General features: G+C 44.0%; 1 protein-coding gene and 1 long non-coding RNA gene across 2 annotated transcripts in view; one reads left to right on the top strand and one right to left on the bottom strand.

Annotated features, from left to right (window-relative positions):
• Positions 1 to 1,786: 1,786 nt before the first annotated feature.
• On the bottom strand, positions 1,787 to 15,676 carry LOC141259537 (uncharacterized). The gene is made up of 3 exons (XR_012318431.1): positions 15,514 to 15,676; positions 12,731 to 13,072; positions 1,787 to 3,712 (listed from the first exon to the last, which is right to left on the bottom strand). It is a non-coding gene; the product is annotated as an uncharacterized lncRNA (long non-coding RNA).
• Positions 15,665 to 17,754, top strand: part of SRSF12 (serine and arginine rich splicing factor 12) — a 16,458-nt gene continuing 14,368 nt past the window's right edge. Inside the window, exon 1 of the mRNA XM_073675695.1 lies at positions 15,665 to 15,855. Coding sequence (XP_073531796.1) covers positions 15,791 to 15,855 — 65 coding nt within the window. The 5' untranslated portion in view covers positions 15,665 to 15,790. The remainder of the gene's footprint in view (positions 15,856 to 17,754) is intronic.

The following is a 17,754-nucleotide window of genomic DNA, read 5'->3' as shown; positions in this document are numbered from 1 at the left end:
TTTATTTATTTTTTAACTGTGTTTACTACAGGGGTTAACTAGTGGGACAGTTTTATAGGTCAGGTCGTTCCAGAGGCGGCAATACCAAATATGTGTACTTTTATTGTTTTTTCTTTTTTCATAATAATATTCATTTGTGGGTACAGTATATATATACACCGCGTGCAGAATTATTAGGCAAATGAGTATTTTGATCACATGATACTTTTTATACATGTTGTCCTACTCCAAGCTGCATTGGCTTGAGAGCCAACTACCAATTAAGTAAATCTAGTGATGTGCATCTCTGTAATGAGGAGGAGTGTTGTCTAATGACATCAACACCCTATATAAGGTGTGCTTAATTATTAGGCAACTTCCTTTCCTTTGGCAAAATGGGTCAGAAGAGAGATTTGACGGGCTCTGAAAAGTCCAAAATTGTGAGATGTCTTGCAGAGGGATGCAGCAGTCTTGAAATTTCCAAACTTTTGAAGCGTGATCACCGAACAATCAAGCGTTTCATGGCAAATAGCTAACAGGGTCGCAAGAAGCGTGTTGGCCAAAAAAGGCACAAAATAACTGCCCATGAATTGAGGAAAATCAAGCGTGAAGCTGCCAAGATGCCAATTGCCACCAGTTTTGCCATATATCAGAGCTGCAACGTTACTGGAGTATCAAAAAGCACAAGGTGTGCGATACTCAGGGACATGGCCAAGGTAAGGAAGGCTGAGAAACGACCACCTTTGAACAAGAAACGTAAGATAAAACGTCAAGAATGGGCCAAGAAATATCTTAAGACTGATTTTTCAAAGGTTTTATGGACTGATGAAATGAGAGTGGCTCTTGATGGGCCAGAGGCTGGATCAGTAAAGGGCAGAGAGCTCCACTCCAACTCAGACGCCAGCAAGGTGGAGGTGGGGTACTGGTATGGGCTGGTATCATCATAGATGAACTTGTGGGACCTTTTCGGGTGGAGGATGGAGTGAAGGTCAACTCCCAGACCTACTGCCAGTTTCTGGAGGACAACTTCTTCAAGCAGTGGTACAGAAAGAAGTCGGTATCGTTCAAGAAAAACATGATTTTCATGCAGGACAATGCTCCATCACATGCATCCAACTACTCCACAGCGTGGCTGGTCAGTAAAGGTCTAAAAGAAGAAAAAATAATGACATGGCCCCCTTGTTCACCTGATCTGAACCCCATAGAGAACCTGTGGTCCATCATAAAATGTGAGATTTACAGGGAGGGAAAACAGTACACCTCTGGGAACTGTGTCTGGGAGGCTGTGGTGGCTGCTGCACGCAATGTTGATCGAAAACAGATCAAGCAACTGACAGAATCTATGGATGGAAGGCTGTTGAGTGTCATCATAAAGAAAGGTGGCTATATTCATCACTCATTTTTTTGGTTTTTGTTTTTGCATGTCAGAAATGTTTATTTATAAATTTTGTGCACTGATATTGGTTTACCTGGTGAAAATAAACAAGTGAGATGGGATTATATTTCGTTTTTATTAAGTTGCCTAATAATTCTGCACAGTAATAGTTACCTGCACAAACAGATATCCTCCTAAGATAGCCAAATCTAAAAAATCTCCACTCCAACTTCCAAAAATATTAAGCTTGGATATTTATGAGTCTTTTGGGTTGATTGAGAACATAGTTGTTGATCAATAATAAAAATAATCCTCTAAAATACAACTTGCCTAATAATTCTGCACACACTGTATATATTTTTTGGATTATTTTTTTTTAAATATATATATTTACACTTTTTTTTTACTTTTACACTTTGTTTCACTATGGGACTTTCACTTTTTGAAGGCAGATCGCTTGCATAGTATAGAAATGCTGCAGCAGAATGTATGCTATGCAGGCTGCAGCCCCTACACACACGTTAGTTAGGCCGTGCACTGAGCACCGTGGGACGCCGGAGGCCAGGTAAGTAAGCTGCGCTTACCTCCCCTTACTCCCGGAATGCTGCGATCGACTTCGATCGCAGCATTTCGGGGGTTAATGTGCCAGGAGCGGTGAGGGACCGCTCCTGGCACATAGCACCGGGTGTCAGCTGTGACAATCAGCTGACACCCGGAGCCGATCACCCTGCACAGCTTGTGTGCGGGCGCAATCCCGTGATGCGTAATAGTACGTACCTGGTCCAACAGGCCCAGGGCACAGGTACGTACTATTACTGATCACTTCAGAAAGGGGTTAAACCAAATATATATGGTAATACTGAGGTGCTTTTTGCATCATGTTTACCTAAGGTACTCTCTGTATTTTACATTATGCCCACCAAACATATATGGATTCACTGCCATATTGACAATCTTAACCATGCTCTTGTTTTATTCGGTTCTGGTGTTTTGTCCTGTAGCAACATTTATTTTGTTTAAATCCCTCTCTGGGAACCATGCTATTTTATTTTCACTATGCGTGTGCGCTCTCTTTTTCTTTGCCACCATATACCCACTTGTATACAAACTAAAGGTATTCTCATAACGATCTATGTTCAGACAAGTTATATTGGTTTGTATTTAGTAGGGTTTAAGGGAATTATTCTGCTTTATACACATCTAATCTGTATATCCGCTCACTAATTAGACTTTAGTTAGGGCAACTTTAAAATATAATAATGATAATGGTCCTGGCTAGTGACAAGTTTATTTTACAAGCTTCTGGAGAAAAGCACAATGCCAGTCATACAAGGGTTAATTCTTTAATTCTTTGGAACTCTGAGACTTTCTAGCCAATGAAGCATCAGTAATAAACAACTGTTGTAACTGCGGCAACTTTGCTGATGTCATAAACACACACATCTATGATATGAAAGAAGATTCCGGAACCACAGGTCATTCAGCCGTATGAGGTGCCGTACTTGATGTGTCTGGAGACCTGGAGCTTCATCACTCCACAACCGATAAGTGAGGAAGGGGACACTAGCTAGCCAGCCAGATCAGCCATCCCGCCTAGCCAGCCAGATCAGCCATCCCGCCAAGCCAGCCAGATCAGCCATCCCGCCTAGCCAGCCAGATCAGCCATCCAGCCTAGCCAGCCAGATCAGCCATCTCGCCAAGCCAGCCAGATCAAACTACCCCTAGCAATCAATGGGGTGACAGATGTTGCAGCCATATCTCCCTCACGTCCGGTACTAACCACCTTCACCTTCATGTGTACGGCGTGGAGAGGTCGCATTAGGCTTCTCCATACGGTGCTCGCCCAGGGCATCTACTTTTTCATTACTGTCTGCTTTCTGCTGATGTAATGTGTAACTTGTGTGACTATGTGATGTCACTGCTATCATATCTAAAGTGGATGTATATTATGTCTCATTGTAAATATGATACAATGTACAAATTCTGGTACAATTTTCTTATATGTATTGGCATTAACCTTCTAAGCCCAAGGGAAGGGCAGTCCTCCATCCATGGTTCCCTAGAGGTTTCCTCCACAGGGGGTTTTCCTCTCCTGAGTGCTGAAGGATGATTCTTCATGAGTCGGAGGTTTGCCATTTTCAGTGTCTTTTTCATAGCAATTGGCTGATTCTAAATTTCAGACACTTAATGAAATAATAATAATGTGATTGGCAATAAAATTCGGTCAATTTAACATCCAATGAAAATGTTTTCTGTGTTTCTTTCACAATCTTGGGTTGCTGGGATTTTCTTGAGAATCAGGATCCACCGTCTATGATCAAGCCAAGAAGCCAGAAATGAAGTCGGAGCCTTTTAACCCTGTGTTGGAAGACAGGACGGAGCAGAGATGACAAAGTGTCACTGCACAATTATCACAAGTTCACACTCTTCCTTGCATTCAGATAATGGGGTGACACAGGTAGTTTAAAGAGAACTTGTCACCATGAAAATGCAGTTGTTATGATCTGCTACAAGCACTAAGGAAAGACAGGAGATCTGTCCCTACAATAGAACTAAACTGGATCCCTACGATGTAACGGGGAACCTGATCCTGCGATCAGACCCGCTAAAGTCCTCAGCTAGTCTGTACGAAGACCTATAGATGCAAGGGAGGGATCCCTACAAGATCTAGGGACTGGGATAAAGTTGGACACCTCCTAGCAGAAATTGTAGCAGTAAAAGACAAACACACAACATAGAACATAGAGGTCAGAAAACCTAGCAAAACTAACAGAGAAAGGTAACAGAGCACCAAGCTAGCTCAAGAGTAGTAATACAATGAAGTCCAGCAAGGCCAGGAGGGTGGAGCCGGATTAAATAGGCAAAAAAGGTCATGTGACCAGCAAACTAGAAAAAAAACCAACAGGAGAGTTCTAACAGTACCCCCTCTTCTAAGAGGATCCTCCGGATCCCCTAGGCCCGGGCTTATCAGGAAACCTCCTGTGAAACGCTCTGACAAGTCTGGAAGCAGAAACATCATCCGCCCTCACCCATGAGTTATCCTTGGGTCCGAAACCCTTCCAAGCTACGAGATACTGCAAACTCCCTCTATACCATCTAGAATTTAGGATGCGGGAAATTTCATATTCCCCGTCCTCCACCACCGGAGGAACAGTGGCAGAGGCGTCACCAACCGACACATCAGCTCTTTTCAACAGAGAAACGTGAAACACCGGATTAATCTTCCAGGAGGTAGGAACCTCCAACCTAACAGCAGATTGGTTAACTATCTGAAGCACCTTAAAGGGCCCTACAAACTTGGGACCCAATTTTTTAGAAGGAATCCTCAATCGCAGATTCTTAGAGGACAACCAAACCATGTCACCAATAGCAAACGAAACCTCTTGCCGTTTCCTATCAAAGTACCTCTTAGATGTTTTGATAGCCTCCTGAAGATTATCATGCACATTTGTCCAAACTCTCTCCAAATCACTGGAAAAACTCTCCTCCTCAGGCACAGCCGATACCAATTTGGAGAATGACCCAAAAGACGGATGTCTCCCAGAACAACAAAAAAAAGGCGAACACCCAGCAGAAGAGGATGTATGGTTGTTAAGAGCAAATTCAGCAAGTGGCAGAAACTCAGACCACCCCTCTTGATTGTCTGCCACAAAGCAACGCAAGAACTGCTCAACATCCTGGTTCTTTCTTTCTGTTTGGCCATTAGACTCAGGATGATATCCGGATGAAAACGACAAATGAACTCCCAACCTGTCACAAAAGGCACGCCAAAAATGAGCCATGAACTGAGGTCCCCTATCAGAAACAATGTCAGTAGGAACGCCATGTAGTCTGACAATTTCCTTGACAAAGGCCTTAGCGAGTGCCTTAGCGCAAGGCAGTTTGATGAAGGGAACCAAGTGACACATCTTGCTAAAACGGTCCACGACAACCCAGATGACCGTGAAACCTTCAGAGGGGGGAAGGTCAGTAATAAAGTCCATAGCCAGATGTGTCCAAGGTGCACTAGGAACCTCCAGAGGGCAAAGCAACCCCGCAGCAGGAGCATGCGAAGACTTAGACCTAGCACACACAGTACATTGACGCACCCACTTAATGACTTCCTTCTGCCATCCAGGCCACCAAAAACTGCGACCCACAAGTCTCTTGGTCTCAGAAATTCCTGGATGACCTGCCAACCGAGACTCATGACACTCAACAAACAAATCTCTCCTAAAAGTCCTAGGCACAAACAACCTCCCATGGGGAGTGTTAGATGGGGCATTCTCCTGAGCTTTAAGAATCTCATCCTCCAAAACGGAGTCCAAAGCAGCAATCACAACACCTTCTTGTAAAATGCTCTCCTCCTCCTCCTCAGCACCAACCATGGGAGAAAAGCTGCGAGACAAAGCATCCGCTTTAACATTCTTGGTACCCGGGATGTAAGTAACGGAAAAATTAAACCGCGAGAAAAAAAGTGCCCACCTAGCCTGACGGGCATTCAAGCGCTTGGCAGCATCATGATAGATCAGATTTTTATGATCAGTGAAAACCTGAATGGAAAATTCAGCACCTTCCAAGAGATGACGCCAGTGTTCAAATGCGAGTTTAATAGCCAGCAATTCCCGATTACCAATATCATAATTAAGTTCAGTCTCAGAAAAATTTTTTGAAAAAAAGGCACAGGGATGTACTCCATCCTTGCTTTCCTGAGACAACACCGCACCGACCCCCACAGAAGAAGCATCAACCTCAACCAAAAACGGCTTAGTCACATCAGGCTGCATAAGGAAGGGAGCCGAGGTGAACCTCTCCTTTAGAAACACAAAAGCTTCAATGGCCTCAGAAGTCCACTGAACCGCATTAGCACCTTTCCTGGTGAGATCGCTCAGCGGTTTGACAATAATAGAAATTTTTTTTATGAATTTTCTGTCATAATTGGCGAAACCCAAAAACCTCTGTATCGATTTCAAACCAATAGGCCTAGGCCATTCCTGCACAGCTTGAACTTTAACCGGGTCCATCTCAAAACCTTCACTGGAGATAATGTAACCCAAAAAACTAATTCTCTGTACAGCGAACTCACATTTCTCTAGCTTAGCAAAAAGCGAATTGTCCATTAATAACTGTAAAACCTCACGTACGCTCCGCCAATGAGACTCCAGATCAGGCGAATAAATCAGAATGTCATCCAAATACACAACCACATTTTTGCCGATCAAAGGTCTAAGGATGTCATTAATAAGATTCTGAAAAAATGCTGGAGCATTGGTAAGATCAAAAGGCATAACCAGATTCTCAAAATGACCCACAGGAGTGTTAAAAGCAGTCTTCAATTCATCACCCTCCTTCATGCGCAACAAATGGTATGCCCCCACGGAGATCAATTTTAGAGAACCACTTGGCCCCCACTAACTGGTTAAACAAATCAGGAATCAATGGCAGTGGGTAAGGATTGCGTACAGTAATTTTATTAATCTCACGAAAGTCCAGACAAGGACGTAAACCGCCATCTTTTTTCTTTTACAAAAAAAAATCCAACAGCCACAGGAGACTTGGAAGGCCTAATGTGACCGGCGGCCAAGCTTGTCTGTATGTATTCCTCCAAAGCCTTTCTCTCAGGAATAGTAAGATTAAATAAACGACTTTTAGGAAGAGTCGCTCCAGGGACAAATTCAATGGTACAATCATAGTCTCTATGGGGAGGCAAAATTTGTGACTCCTCCTCAGAAAAAACTCTCCAAAAATCCTGAATAGGTACAGGTAATTCCCCTTTTTCCACCGCAGCAATACGTCCGTTACAACACTTGTCATAACATTTAGGGCTCCAGGACTTAATTTCATTGGTAGACCAATCCAGTACAGGATTGTGCAATTTTAACCAGGGCAACCCCAAAATTACTGGAGAAGGCAAATTATTTAATACTACCAAATCCAAATTCTCTTGATGAATACCATTAATAGTGAGGGGAAATTCACAGACCTTGTGAGTAACACTCTTCAAGGGAGAGCCATCAACAGAAACCACAGCAATAGGGGATGACAAAGGTTTAGGTTTTAATTTAAGTTTTTCCAAGAATCCCCCATCAATCACATTCAGAGTAGAACCACAATCCACAAATACCCGAAATTCAATTAATTCTTCCTGAGCAGCAGTAGTAGCAGATAGGAATACTCCCTTAATATTTAAACAGGCTATACGTGCATGACTGACCATTTTTTTTTCTTTGTTCATACGAAGCACACAGTTCTTAATGAAATGACCAGAATTTCCGCAATAGAAGCACAAACCTTCGGAAAGCCTGCGGTCTTTTTCCTGAGAGCGGGGTGTCATCGCCCCAATCTCCATTGGCTCTCCTTTGTCAGCATAGACCCTCTCAAGACTCGGAGCTGACATGGCAGAGGATTTACTCTCATTAACCCTTGCACGCAGTCTCCTGTCCACCCGTATAGCTAATTGCATTGCCTCCTGCAAGTTTCCAGGTGTAGGATAAGCAATCAGCAAATCCTTAACCCTTTCACCTAGCCCTGCAAGAAACAAACTTTTCAAAGCTGAATCGTTCCACCCCACCTGGGAAGACCACCGACGGAAGTGAGAACAATATTTTTCCACATTACCTGATCCCTGCCTCAGATGTCTCAATTCAGACTCAGCAGATGAGACACGATCAGGATCATCGTACAACAAACCCAAAGCAGAAAAAAAACTATCCACTGATCTAAAGCATGGATCACTAGGTTGGAAAGAAAAGGCCCATCCCTGAGGATCTTTGTGCAAAAGTGACATTATGAACCCTATGCGCTGTGATTCATCACCATCATCGCCTTTCTTGAGAACAATAAAATTACATCTTATGCTTAGTGATAGTTAATTAATCCAGGGATTTAATCTGACTGCCACATTGGTGTCGGGAAGTGAATTTTTCCTCAATGAAGTTAATTGGCCTATACCGCATGGTTTTTTGTTGCCTTCCCCTGGATCAACGCTGCGGAATAGCTGCAGTGCACAAGAAATAGGCTGAACTGGATGGACTCTAGTCTTTTTTCGGCCTTATAAACTATGTAACTATGTAACTATGTAAGAGGATCTGGGTCTTAAACGAAAATACAATAAACAAGCATTTTTAAAAGAAAAAAAATCTTGTTGTTCACGAAAAAATAGATCAGGCAGACGTACCTTTGGCTCCACAAAATGTGCTCCAGAACAGCTACTCACGTGTTGTTGGAGCTCGGCCACCTCCAGAGAGAGTCCCTGCAAGCGTTGAGCCAAATCTTGAACCGAGACCATGATGGAAACTGGAGGTCTTTCCTTAGAGAAATTTTTTTTTTAGGCTGGACTTACTGTTATGATCTGCTACAAGCACTAAGGAAAGACAGGAGATCTGTCCCTACAATAGAACTAAACTGGATCCCTACGATGTAACGGGGAACCTGATCCTGCGATCAGACCCGCTAAAGTCCTCAGCTAGTCTGTACGAAGACCTATAGATGCAAGGGAGGGATCCCTACAAGATCTAGGGACTGGGATAAAGTTGGACACCTCCTAGCAGAAATTGTAGCAGTAAAAGACAAACACACAACATAGAACATAGAGGTCAGAAAACCTAGCAAAACTAACAGAGAAAGGTAACAGAGCACCAAGCTAGCTCAAGAGTAGTAATACAATGAAGTCCAGCAAGGCCAGGAGGGTGGAGCCGGATTAAATTGGCAAAAAAGGTCATGTGACCAGCAAACTAGAAAAAAAACAACAGGAGAGTTCAAACAGCAGTCTAATTTGCAGACTGAATGTTATAAAGAAGGGAGGGCTGAGAAGATTCATATATAATTTTGTGAGAAAAGATTCAGTATAACTTGTGTTTTCATCATTTAATCCTCTGCTCTTTATGGTATTATCGGTCCAGTGGGCGGTACTGTCAATGACTGACAGCTATCCGTGTATGCAGACTTATACAAGCAAGGCTGCCAATCACTGATAGGACTGCCCACTGGACCGGAAATCCCATGAAGAGCAGAGGATTAAATGATGAAAACACAAGTTATAGAAGAAAAAACTTCGGCACACCACAAGAAAATACGTCTTGAGTTTTTATTATTGTAATTTCAACCCCAAGTGGCGGAAGCAGATGAAAATAAAGCAAACCAACATTTCAGCCACGTAGGGTCCTTTTCAAGGTATATCTACATGAAAATGGAAAACAGAAATAAACTTCTATCCATAATAGAGGCAAAACTGCCAAAAAAGGGGAAAGGGGGGGGGAGTGGGGTTGAAGGTAGATAAGAGGGCTATACAGCAAAATCAAGTACCATAACGGCTACCTTAAAATAACAGCATAATATAGATCAGTAGTATCACATTAAATTGGATAAGTAATTTAGAGGAAAACCTCACGATTACATAAAGCGGAGGAGCATTTCATCACATTAGAACAGTCTGGGAGAGAGAGAGAAAGAAAAAAAGGACAAGTATTATACCACTGTGAATAATAAATCAATGTGAATAAATCAAGATCTCCTTTAACCCCTTTACCCCCGAGGGTGGTTTGCACGTTAATGACCAGGCCAATTTTTATAATTCTGACCACTGTCACTTTATGAGGTAATAACTCTGAAACGCTTCAACGGATCCCCCTGATTCTGAGACTGTTTTTTCGTGACATATTGTACTTCATGATAGTGGTAACAATTCTTTGATATGACTTGGGTTTATTTGTGGCAAAAACGGATATTTGGCAAAAAATTAGAAAATTTCGCAATTTTCAAACTTTGAATTTTCATGCCCTTAAATAAGAAAGATGTCACACAAAATAGTTAATAAATAACATTTCCCACATGTCTACTTTACATCAGCACAATTTTGGAACCCAATTTTTTTTTAGGAAGTTATAAGGGTTAAAAGTTGACCAGCGATTTCTCATTTTTCAAACAAAATTTACAAAACTATTTATTTTAGGGACCACATCATATTGAAGTGACTTTGAGGGGTCATTATGACAGAAAATACCCCAAAGTGACACCATTCTAAAAACTGCACCCCTCAAGGTGCTCAAACCACATTCAAGAAGTTTATTAACCCTTCAGATGCTTCACAGCAATTTTTGGAATGTGGAAGAAAAAAATGAACATTTAACTTTTTTCACAAAAATGTTACTTTAGACCCCATTTTTTTTTATTTTCGCAAGGGTACCAGGAAAAAATGGACCCCAAAATTTGTTGTGCAATTTCTCCTGAGTAAGCCGATACCCAATATGTGGGGGAAAACCACTGTTTGGGCACACGGCAGGGCTCGGAAGGGAAGGAGCGCCATTTGACTTTTTGAATGTAAAATTTGCTTGAATAATTAGCAGATGCCATGTTGCATTTGGAGAGCCCTGATGCGCCTAAACAGTGGAAACCGCCCACAAGTGATCCCATTTTGGAAACTAGACCCCTTGAAGATTTTATCAAGGGGTATAGGGAACATTTTGAACCCAGAGGTACGACACAGAATTTCATAACATTAGGTCATCATATTGAATAAGTTGTCATTACTCTTGAGTGCAAGTGCTCGATACTTGAGTTTGTATCGGGTACTCGGGTATGCACCAAGTATCGCAGATACTCGAGTCCCTGCCCCACATGTTTCACGGTTGTTAGACACCCAAAAAAAACATACGGTGATCGCTTGTGTATGGCAGGCAATCCACGCGTGTTTTTCTTTGGCTGTGTAACAACCGTGAAACATGCGGGGCGAGGACTCGAGCATGTCACTCGAACACCCGCGATACCCGATGCAAACTCGAGCACCCGATGCAAACTCAAGTAGCGAGCACTTGTGCTCTACACTAGTCGCAATTTGGTCATCATTTTTTTTTTTTTTTACTTTTGAAAAAATCCCAACCCTAGCCCTAGCACAACCCTAACCCTAGCCCTAACCCTGGGTAACCCTAACCCTGGGCGAACCCTAACGGTAACCCTAACCCTGGGCTAACCCTAACCCTGGTTTAACCCTAACACTAATCCTAACCCTAGGCTAACCCTAACCCTGGGCTAACCCTAACCCTAGGATAACCCTAACCCTAGGATAACCCTAACCCTAAGCTAACCCTAACAAAAAATATATATTTTTTTATTCTACAATTTTTATTTACCTAAGGGAGGTACAAGAGGGGGTTTGCTTTATTTTTTTTTTATTTTGATCACTGTGATATGTTTTATCACATTGATAGATCAAAATGAACCAATAGGGAAAATTCCCTGTTTTTGCCAGGTAGATCTCGCCAGGCGCACTGCGCCCGCCACTTTTTTTTTTTACCGGAAGATGCCGGGGAAACATCAGGGGGAGATCGCAGGATGGCGGAGGTACCGGGGGGCTTCATTTCTCCCTCCTCTGACATGTATATTATGTCAGAGGAGATAGAAATTATTGTAAACCGCAGGCACACTTTTTTTTTGTGATCGTCGCCGTGACAGGGAACCGGAAAAACCGGCCCTGATCATATTCTCCAGGGTCCCAGCTACCCCCGGTAGCTGAGACCACGGAGAATTTTCGACTATGGGGGGGCGCTACAGCCTTATTCCCCAGCAATGCATTTTCACGGCGCTGAGGAATAAGTACCCTTAACTGCCGCCGCAAAAATGCGTTACGGCAGTCGTTAAGGGAATTATTCTGCTTTATACACATCAAATCTGTATAACCGCTCACTAATTAGACTTTAGTTAGGGCAACTTTAAAATATAATAATGATAATGGTCCTGGCTAGTGACAAGTTTATTTTACAGGCTTCTGGAGAAAAGCACAATGTCAGTCATTCCAGGGTTAATTCTTTGGAACTCTGAGAGAGACTTTCTAGCCAATGAAGCATCAGTAATAAACAACTGTGGTAACTTCGGCAACTTTGCTGATGTCATAAACACACACATCTATGATATGAAAAAAGATTCCGGAACCACAGGTCATTCAGCCATATGAGGTGCCGTACTTGATGTGTCTGGAGACCTGGAGCTTCATCACTCCACAACTGATAAGGGAGGAAAGGGACACCAGCTAGCCAGCCAGATCAGCCATCCCGCCTAGCCAGCCAGATCAGCCATACCGCCTAGCCAGCCAGATAAAACTACCCCTAGCGATCAATGGGGTGACAGATGTTGCAGCCAGATCTCCCTCATGTCCGGTACTAGCCGCCTTCACCTTTATGTGTACGGCGTGGAGAAGTCGCATTAGGCTTCTCCATACAGCACTCGCACAGGGCATCTGCTTTGACCTTCTCCATTACTGTGTTTTCTGCTGATGTAATGTGTAACTTGTGTGACTATGTGATGTCACTGCTATCATATCTATAGTGGATGTATATTATGTCTCATTGTAAATATGATACAATGTACAAATTCTGGTTCAATTTTCTATATGTTGGCATTAACCTTCTAAGCCCAAGGGAAGGGCAGTCCTCCAGCCATGGTTCCTTAGAGGTTTCCTCCACAAGGGGTTTTCCTCTCCTGAGTGCTGAAAGATGATTCTTTGTGAGTCGGAGGTTTGCCATTTTCAGTGTCTTTTTCATAGCAATTGGCTGATTCTAAATTTCAGACACTGAATGAAATAATAATAATGTGATTGGCAATAAAATTCGGTCAATTTAACATCCAATGAAAATGGTTTGTGTGTTTCTTTCACAATCTTGGGTTGCTGGGATTTTCTTGAGAATCAGGATCCAACATCTATGATCAAACCATGAAGCCAGAAACCAAGTCGGAGCCTTTTTAACCCTGTGATGGAAGACAGAACGGAGCAGAGATGACAAAGTGTTACTGCACAATTATCACAAGTTCACACTCTTCCTTGCATTCAGAGCATGGGGGTGACATAGAAGTAGTTTAAAGAGAACCTGTCACCATGAACATGCAGTCTATTTTGCAGGCCCCATGTTATAAAGGAGGGAGGGCTGAGAAGATTCATATATAATTTTGTGAGAAAAGATTCAGTATAACTTGTGTTTTCATTTAATCCTCTGTTCTCTATGGGATTATCGGTCCAGTGGGCGGTCCCATCAGTGATTGACAGCTATCCGTGTATGCAGACTTATACAAGCAAGGCTGCAAATCACTGATAGGACTGCCCGTTGGACTGAAAATCCCATAAAGAGCAAAGGATTAAATTATGAAAACACAAGTTATACTGAATCTTTACTCACAAAACTATATCAGTCTCATCAGCGTCCCTGCTCTATAATATGGTGCATGCCGATGGGACTTTGTTTTCAAGATGACAGGTTTCCTATAATGCATCCATTGGAGGGACTTCTGCTGATCAGTCTACAGTGTGAGGTCCTATCTGCAGCAACCAAGGTGTCACCTATTGAGGTGCATCACCCTTTACATCCTCCTTGCAAAGAGAAGTAGGCAAGGGCAAGACTCTCCTAAGTCCATGCCAAAATGTACAATGTAATACATAAAAACAAGGAATGTTATAATGTGAAATTACCCTGCTTTTCCAGCATTGTCGCTCTACTAATGATGTAATGGAAATGCACATGTGACCACTGCAGACAATCACTGAGCTCAGCGCTGCAATCAGTACTATACACATCAACACTGTGGGATAAATGAAAGACTGTCAGGGACCAGAGGAGCAGTGGCACTGGAATGGGTAGGAGGGAATTAAGGGGGTTGTCCAGTCTAAGGCCAAGGTCCCACTATCAGTATTTGGTCAGTATTCGGTCAGTATTTTTTTCTCAGGAGTGGGAGCCAGAACCAGGAGTGGGTAATAAATGCAGAATTGGTGACCTGTTTCTATTATACCCTTTCTCTGATTGTTCCTCACCGGGCTTTGGCTCCCACTCCTGAGAAAAAATACTGACCGAATACTGACCAAATACTGATAGTGAGGCCGTGGCTTAAAACGACGAGTCTGCAGTCACTCTATGCGCACGCACTGCAAGCTGTGAGGATTCTCTGGTGTCAGCGCCGTTATGTGACGGCAAGAATGTGATGTGCATATTCCCGGCCAGAACACAACTAGACTGTTTCCGGCCTCGCGCAATAAACTTGTATTGAGCGCCCCAGAAACAGTCTAGTCGGATCCTGGAAGGTAGTATGCGTATCACATACTTGATGTCACATAGAGTGACTGCAGACTCGTCATTTTTGACTGGACAACCCTTCTAAGAGGTAAGTCATTTCACTATATTCCCCGCTTTAAGCACAGTATCTGTAAATGCATGAAATCCTCTTTAACGCGAAAAGTTAATAAAATGCGTGCAAACACATTACTTGAAAGTGTTATACACTTCAACTCCAAAAACTCAGGCAGTGGACCTCAACAACTTGCAGTGCCAGGACACAGGGTGCAGTGGGGCACACAACATCCTCCCCCTGGGAAATTTTCCAGCTCCAAAATTTGGGGTTCAGGTTCTGGATCAAGTTCTGGTACCAGAACCCGAACTTCCACGGGTCCGCTCATCCCTAACCATGAGCTAAACCGGGGTAAAGGTGCGAGGATAGTAACTATGAGTCTGCTCTAAGGCCTAAATGAACATCTTTATCATGGTCGCCCTCTGAATTTGTGTTATTGTGGATAGGAATGGCTGCAGAAGCCATGAAACCAAAGATGTCTGTGGTGGGGGTCGACATCTAATCTGCTTAGGGCACCAAATACTTAGTCCCGACCCTACAAACGCCATTTCAATGCAATAAATGTTGGCTTTATCACCTCCAAAACTGCCATTTACCTTGGGGTAGGTGGCAGTCGGGGGTAGACATGTGGAAAGCATACTATGCTGTGATCCTGGAGAAAATAGTTATATTCTCCCTCTAGTCACCAGCCCCAGTCACGGTGGCGGAGCACAGCAATGGCAGCAGGCCACACATGGTTAAGTGGCAGCCTTTGTATTTCCCCCATTTTGGCACCATGGTATGTATGTGCCACTTATTAGAGGGGTTGTGCCCTTCTGGAAACCCCCCTGGCTCTAGTGAGGCCTGCCCAGCATATATCTGTGGTGCGCAGCATTAATGACATGTAGGTGGCGCTGCAGCTAATCACAATGCTCAGCGACTCTGCATCTGCAGATGGCGCGAGCTGCTGAGCTCTCTGACCGGCTGCAGCGCTGACACAATAACACACCGGAGCAGCAGCCATAGGGGCACGGGGGTAATACTCGGCTTATTATTTGTATACCTATGGCAGCTTATAGTGGTAATAAACCAGGCACCTTTAGCAGCATTGTGCTTCTTACTGGGACGCCGTGACCACGCTGCACTGCCCCCTGGTGGACGGCGGGTTCAGTCCATACAGGTAAATAAGAGGTGCGCAGAGAGGTAGCGCTTCCCGAAAGAAAAATGTCCTCCGCGCCGTTTCCGGCTCCGCCCTCAGAGAGGACTTTCCCGCCTTCTCTCGGGAGAACAGGGGCGTGCCGCCATTTTGGACGTTTACGTGACCGCGTCCAGTGCTCTTTGTGTTTGCTCCCGGTATCGGATTCTCGGTCCAGCATGTCCCGCTACACCAGGCCGCCCAACACCTCGCTCTTCGTCAGAAATGTGGCCGATGCTACCAGGTATACACAGGTGGTGCGGGGACTCCGCCATCAGTTGGGGCCTTGTCTGTGGCTGCCTGGCGAGGCGCCTGCCCTGAGCGGGAGCACGGCTGGGGGAGGGGATCGTCTGGAGCGTTACCGCGGACATAACGGTCTGTGTACACAGGCTCGTGTGTACAGGGCGCAGTGTGCGGCTGTGAGCGCAGCAGGCCGTACAGCGCGGCCCTCAGGCCCTGCATGGCGTGTGCCACGTCCTGTCTAGATGGAGGAAGGGGCTCAGGGGTAAAGCTGCCATCCTCCACACACATGCTCTAACGGAAACGCTGTGTGGAGCTCTGTAAGTGCACCATCTCCTTATTCAGCACTGGTGCTGCACTCCATAAATGCTTGGATAGCCCCCCTGCCTCTCCCCCCCACCCCACACAAACCTTTTGAAGTTCTTCTGTGCTGTATGGTGATTCTTGTGGTGTGCTTTGCCCTACTGCTGCAGAGCCGAGAACATCAGTAGGACAAAGCACAGTACAGGCGCTGGTCTCCGCAACAGAGATGTCCCCAATAGAGTATATTGGGTGCGGTAAGTCTGCGTGTGTTCAGTGAATACATGCGGATTTACCTGCGTGATTGGACACACATACTGTCCAGAGAGCTGCTATAGCCTGATCGTGGGCACACAGCCTAAAAAACCTCTTATGCCACAGTCACACATTTGGTGTTTGTAAATATAAACCAGAGGAAAGGTATTAGGCTATGTGCGTACGATGCGTACCAGCCTGCGGCCCCGACACACCGGAATATATATATATTAGGTCTGTGGCGAAAGCCCGCATGCGGACCTGCCGGAGAAATTGACATGCTGCGGTCTGTAAAGACGCGCCGTGTGTCCATGTCCGCAGGTGATCCGCAGAAGCACGATGACACATGGTGGACATGGGATTTCTTGAAATCTCATCCTCTGCTGTAACATCTGGCCGCTGCGGATTGCACGCTGCGCAAGTGCACTGCGTACAATCCGCAGCAATTACTGATCATGTGCACATACCCTTAAAGAGAACTTGACAGCTGACCCATCCTGCCTGATCCATGGGCAGTATGTATCAGGCACTGGCTGAATGATTTCAGCCAGGTATGTTTGACTCTGAAACACTGCAGTGTTTCAGAAAAAAAGTTTACCAGCTGCCGTGGACCAAGCCCAACAGGAGATTGGTCGGTGACTGTTCCATGGCAGCTTCTCTGCTGGCTGACAGTGACTGACAGGTCTCTGTGTGTATAAGGAGAGACCAGGGAGAATTTGCTTGTGACCCACCTGTCTGACTTGTTTACCATGTAGTTTTTCTCTGAAACAGCGCATTGTTTGCGACAAACATACCTGACTGAGATTATACAGCCAGTGCCTGATACATGGATTGTGGATTGGGCAGAATGTATCAGCTTGCAGGTTCCCTATAATAATCTTCTAGTTGAACTGTCTTTACTAAGATGGGAACATCCCTTAGAAGGAAAAACCTACTGTTTAATACATTTAACATTAAAAACCCAATTAATTTAAAAACTTTTAGTCGTGTTTTTTTCCACCATATCAATTGTATATTATAAAAATAGAAACTTTGCCATTTTTACATTGACCACTACGGCTTTTATAGATTCATATTGCCTGTTCTTTACAGAAGACTTTTCAGGAGTCTCATTATCCTCACATCACATCCAGGATTACAGTGACATGTAAAAGAACAGCTGATGGCACCACCATTCACTATGGATAGTGTGAGTCAGTCTGTTGCTGCTAATGTGCATGTAACTTTCCTGAAAGAACAGGAAGGATGAGTCTAGACTTGCCTCACTGCCCAGTGTGAAATTTAGTCATTTTTTAATACAGTTCATGATATGAAAAAAGAATCCAAATTTGTTTAAAATATACTTGTA

This window comes from Phyllobates terribilis, unplaced genomic scaffold, assembly GCF_046119375.1.
Source record: "Phyllobates terribilis strain yellow unplaced genomic scaffold, ASM4611937v1 Scaffold_3__8_contigs__length_932513732, whole genome shotgun sequence".
In the NCBI taxonomy this organism is placed as follows: domain Eukaryota; kingdom Metazoa; phylum Chordata; class Amphibia; order Anura; family Dendrobatidae; genus Phyllobates; species Phyllobates terribilis.
This window is presented reverse-complemented; position numbering and strand designations above follow the sequence as displayed.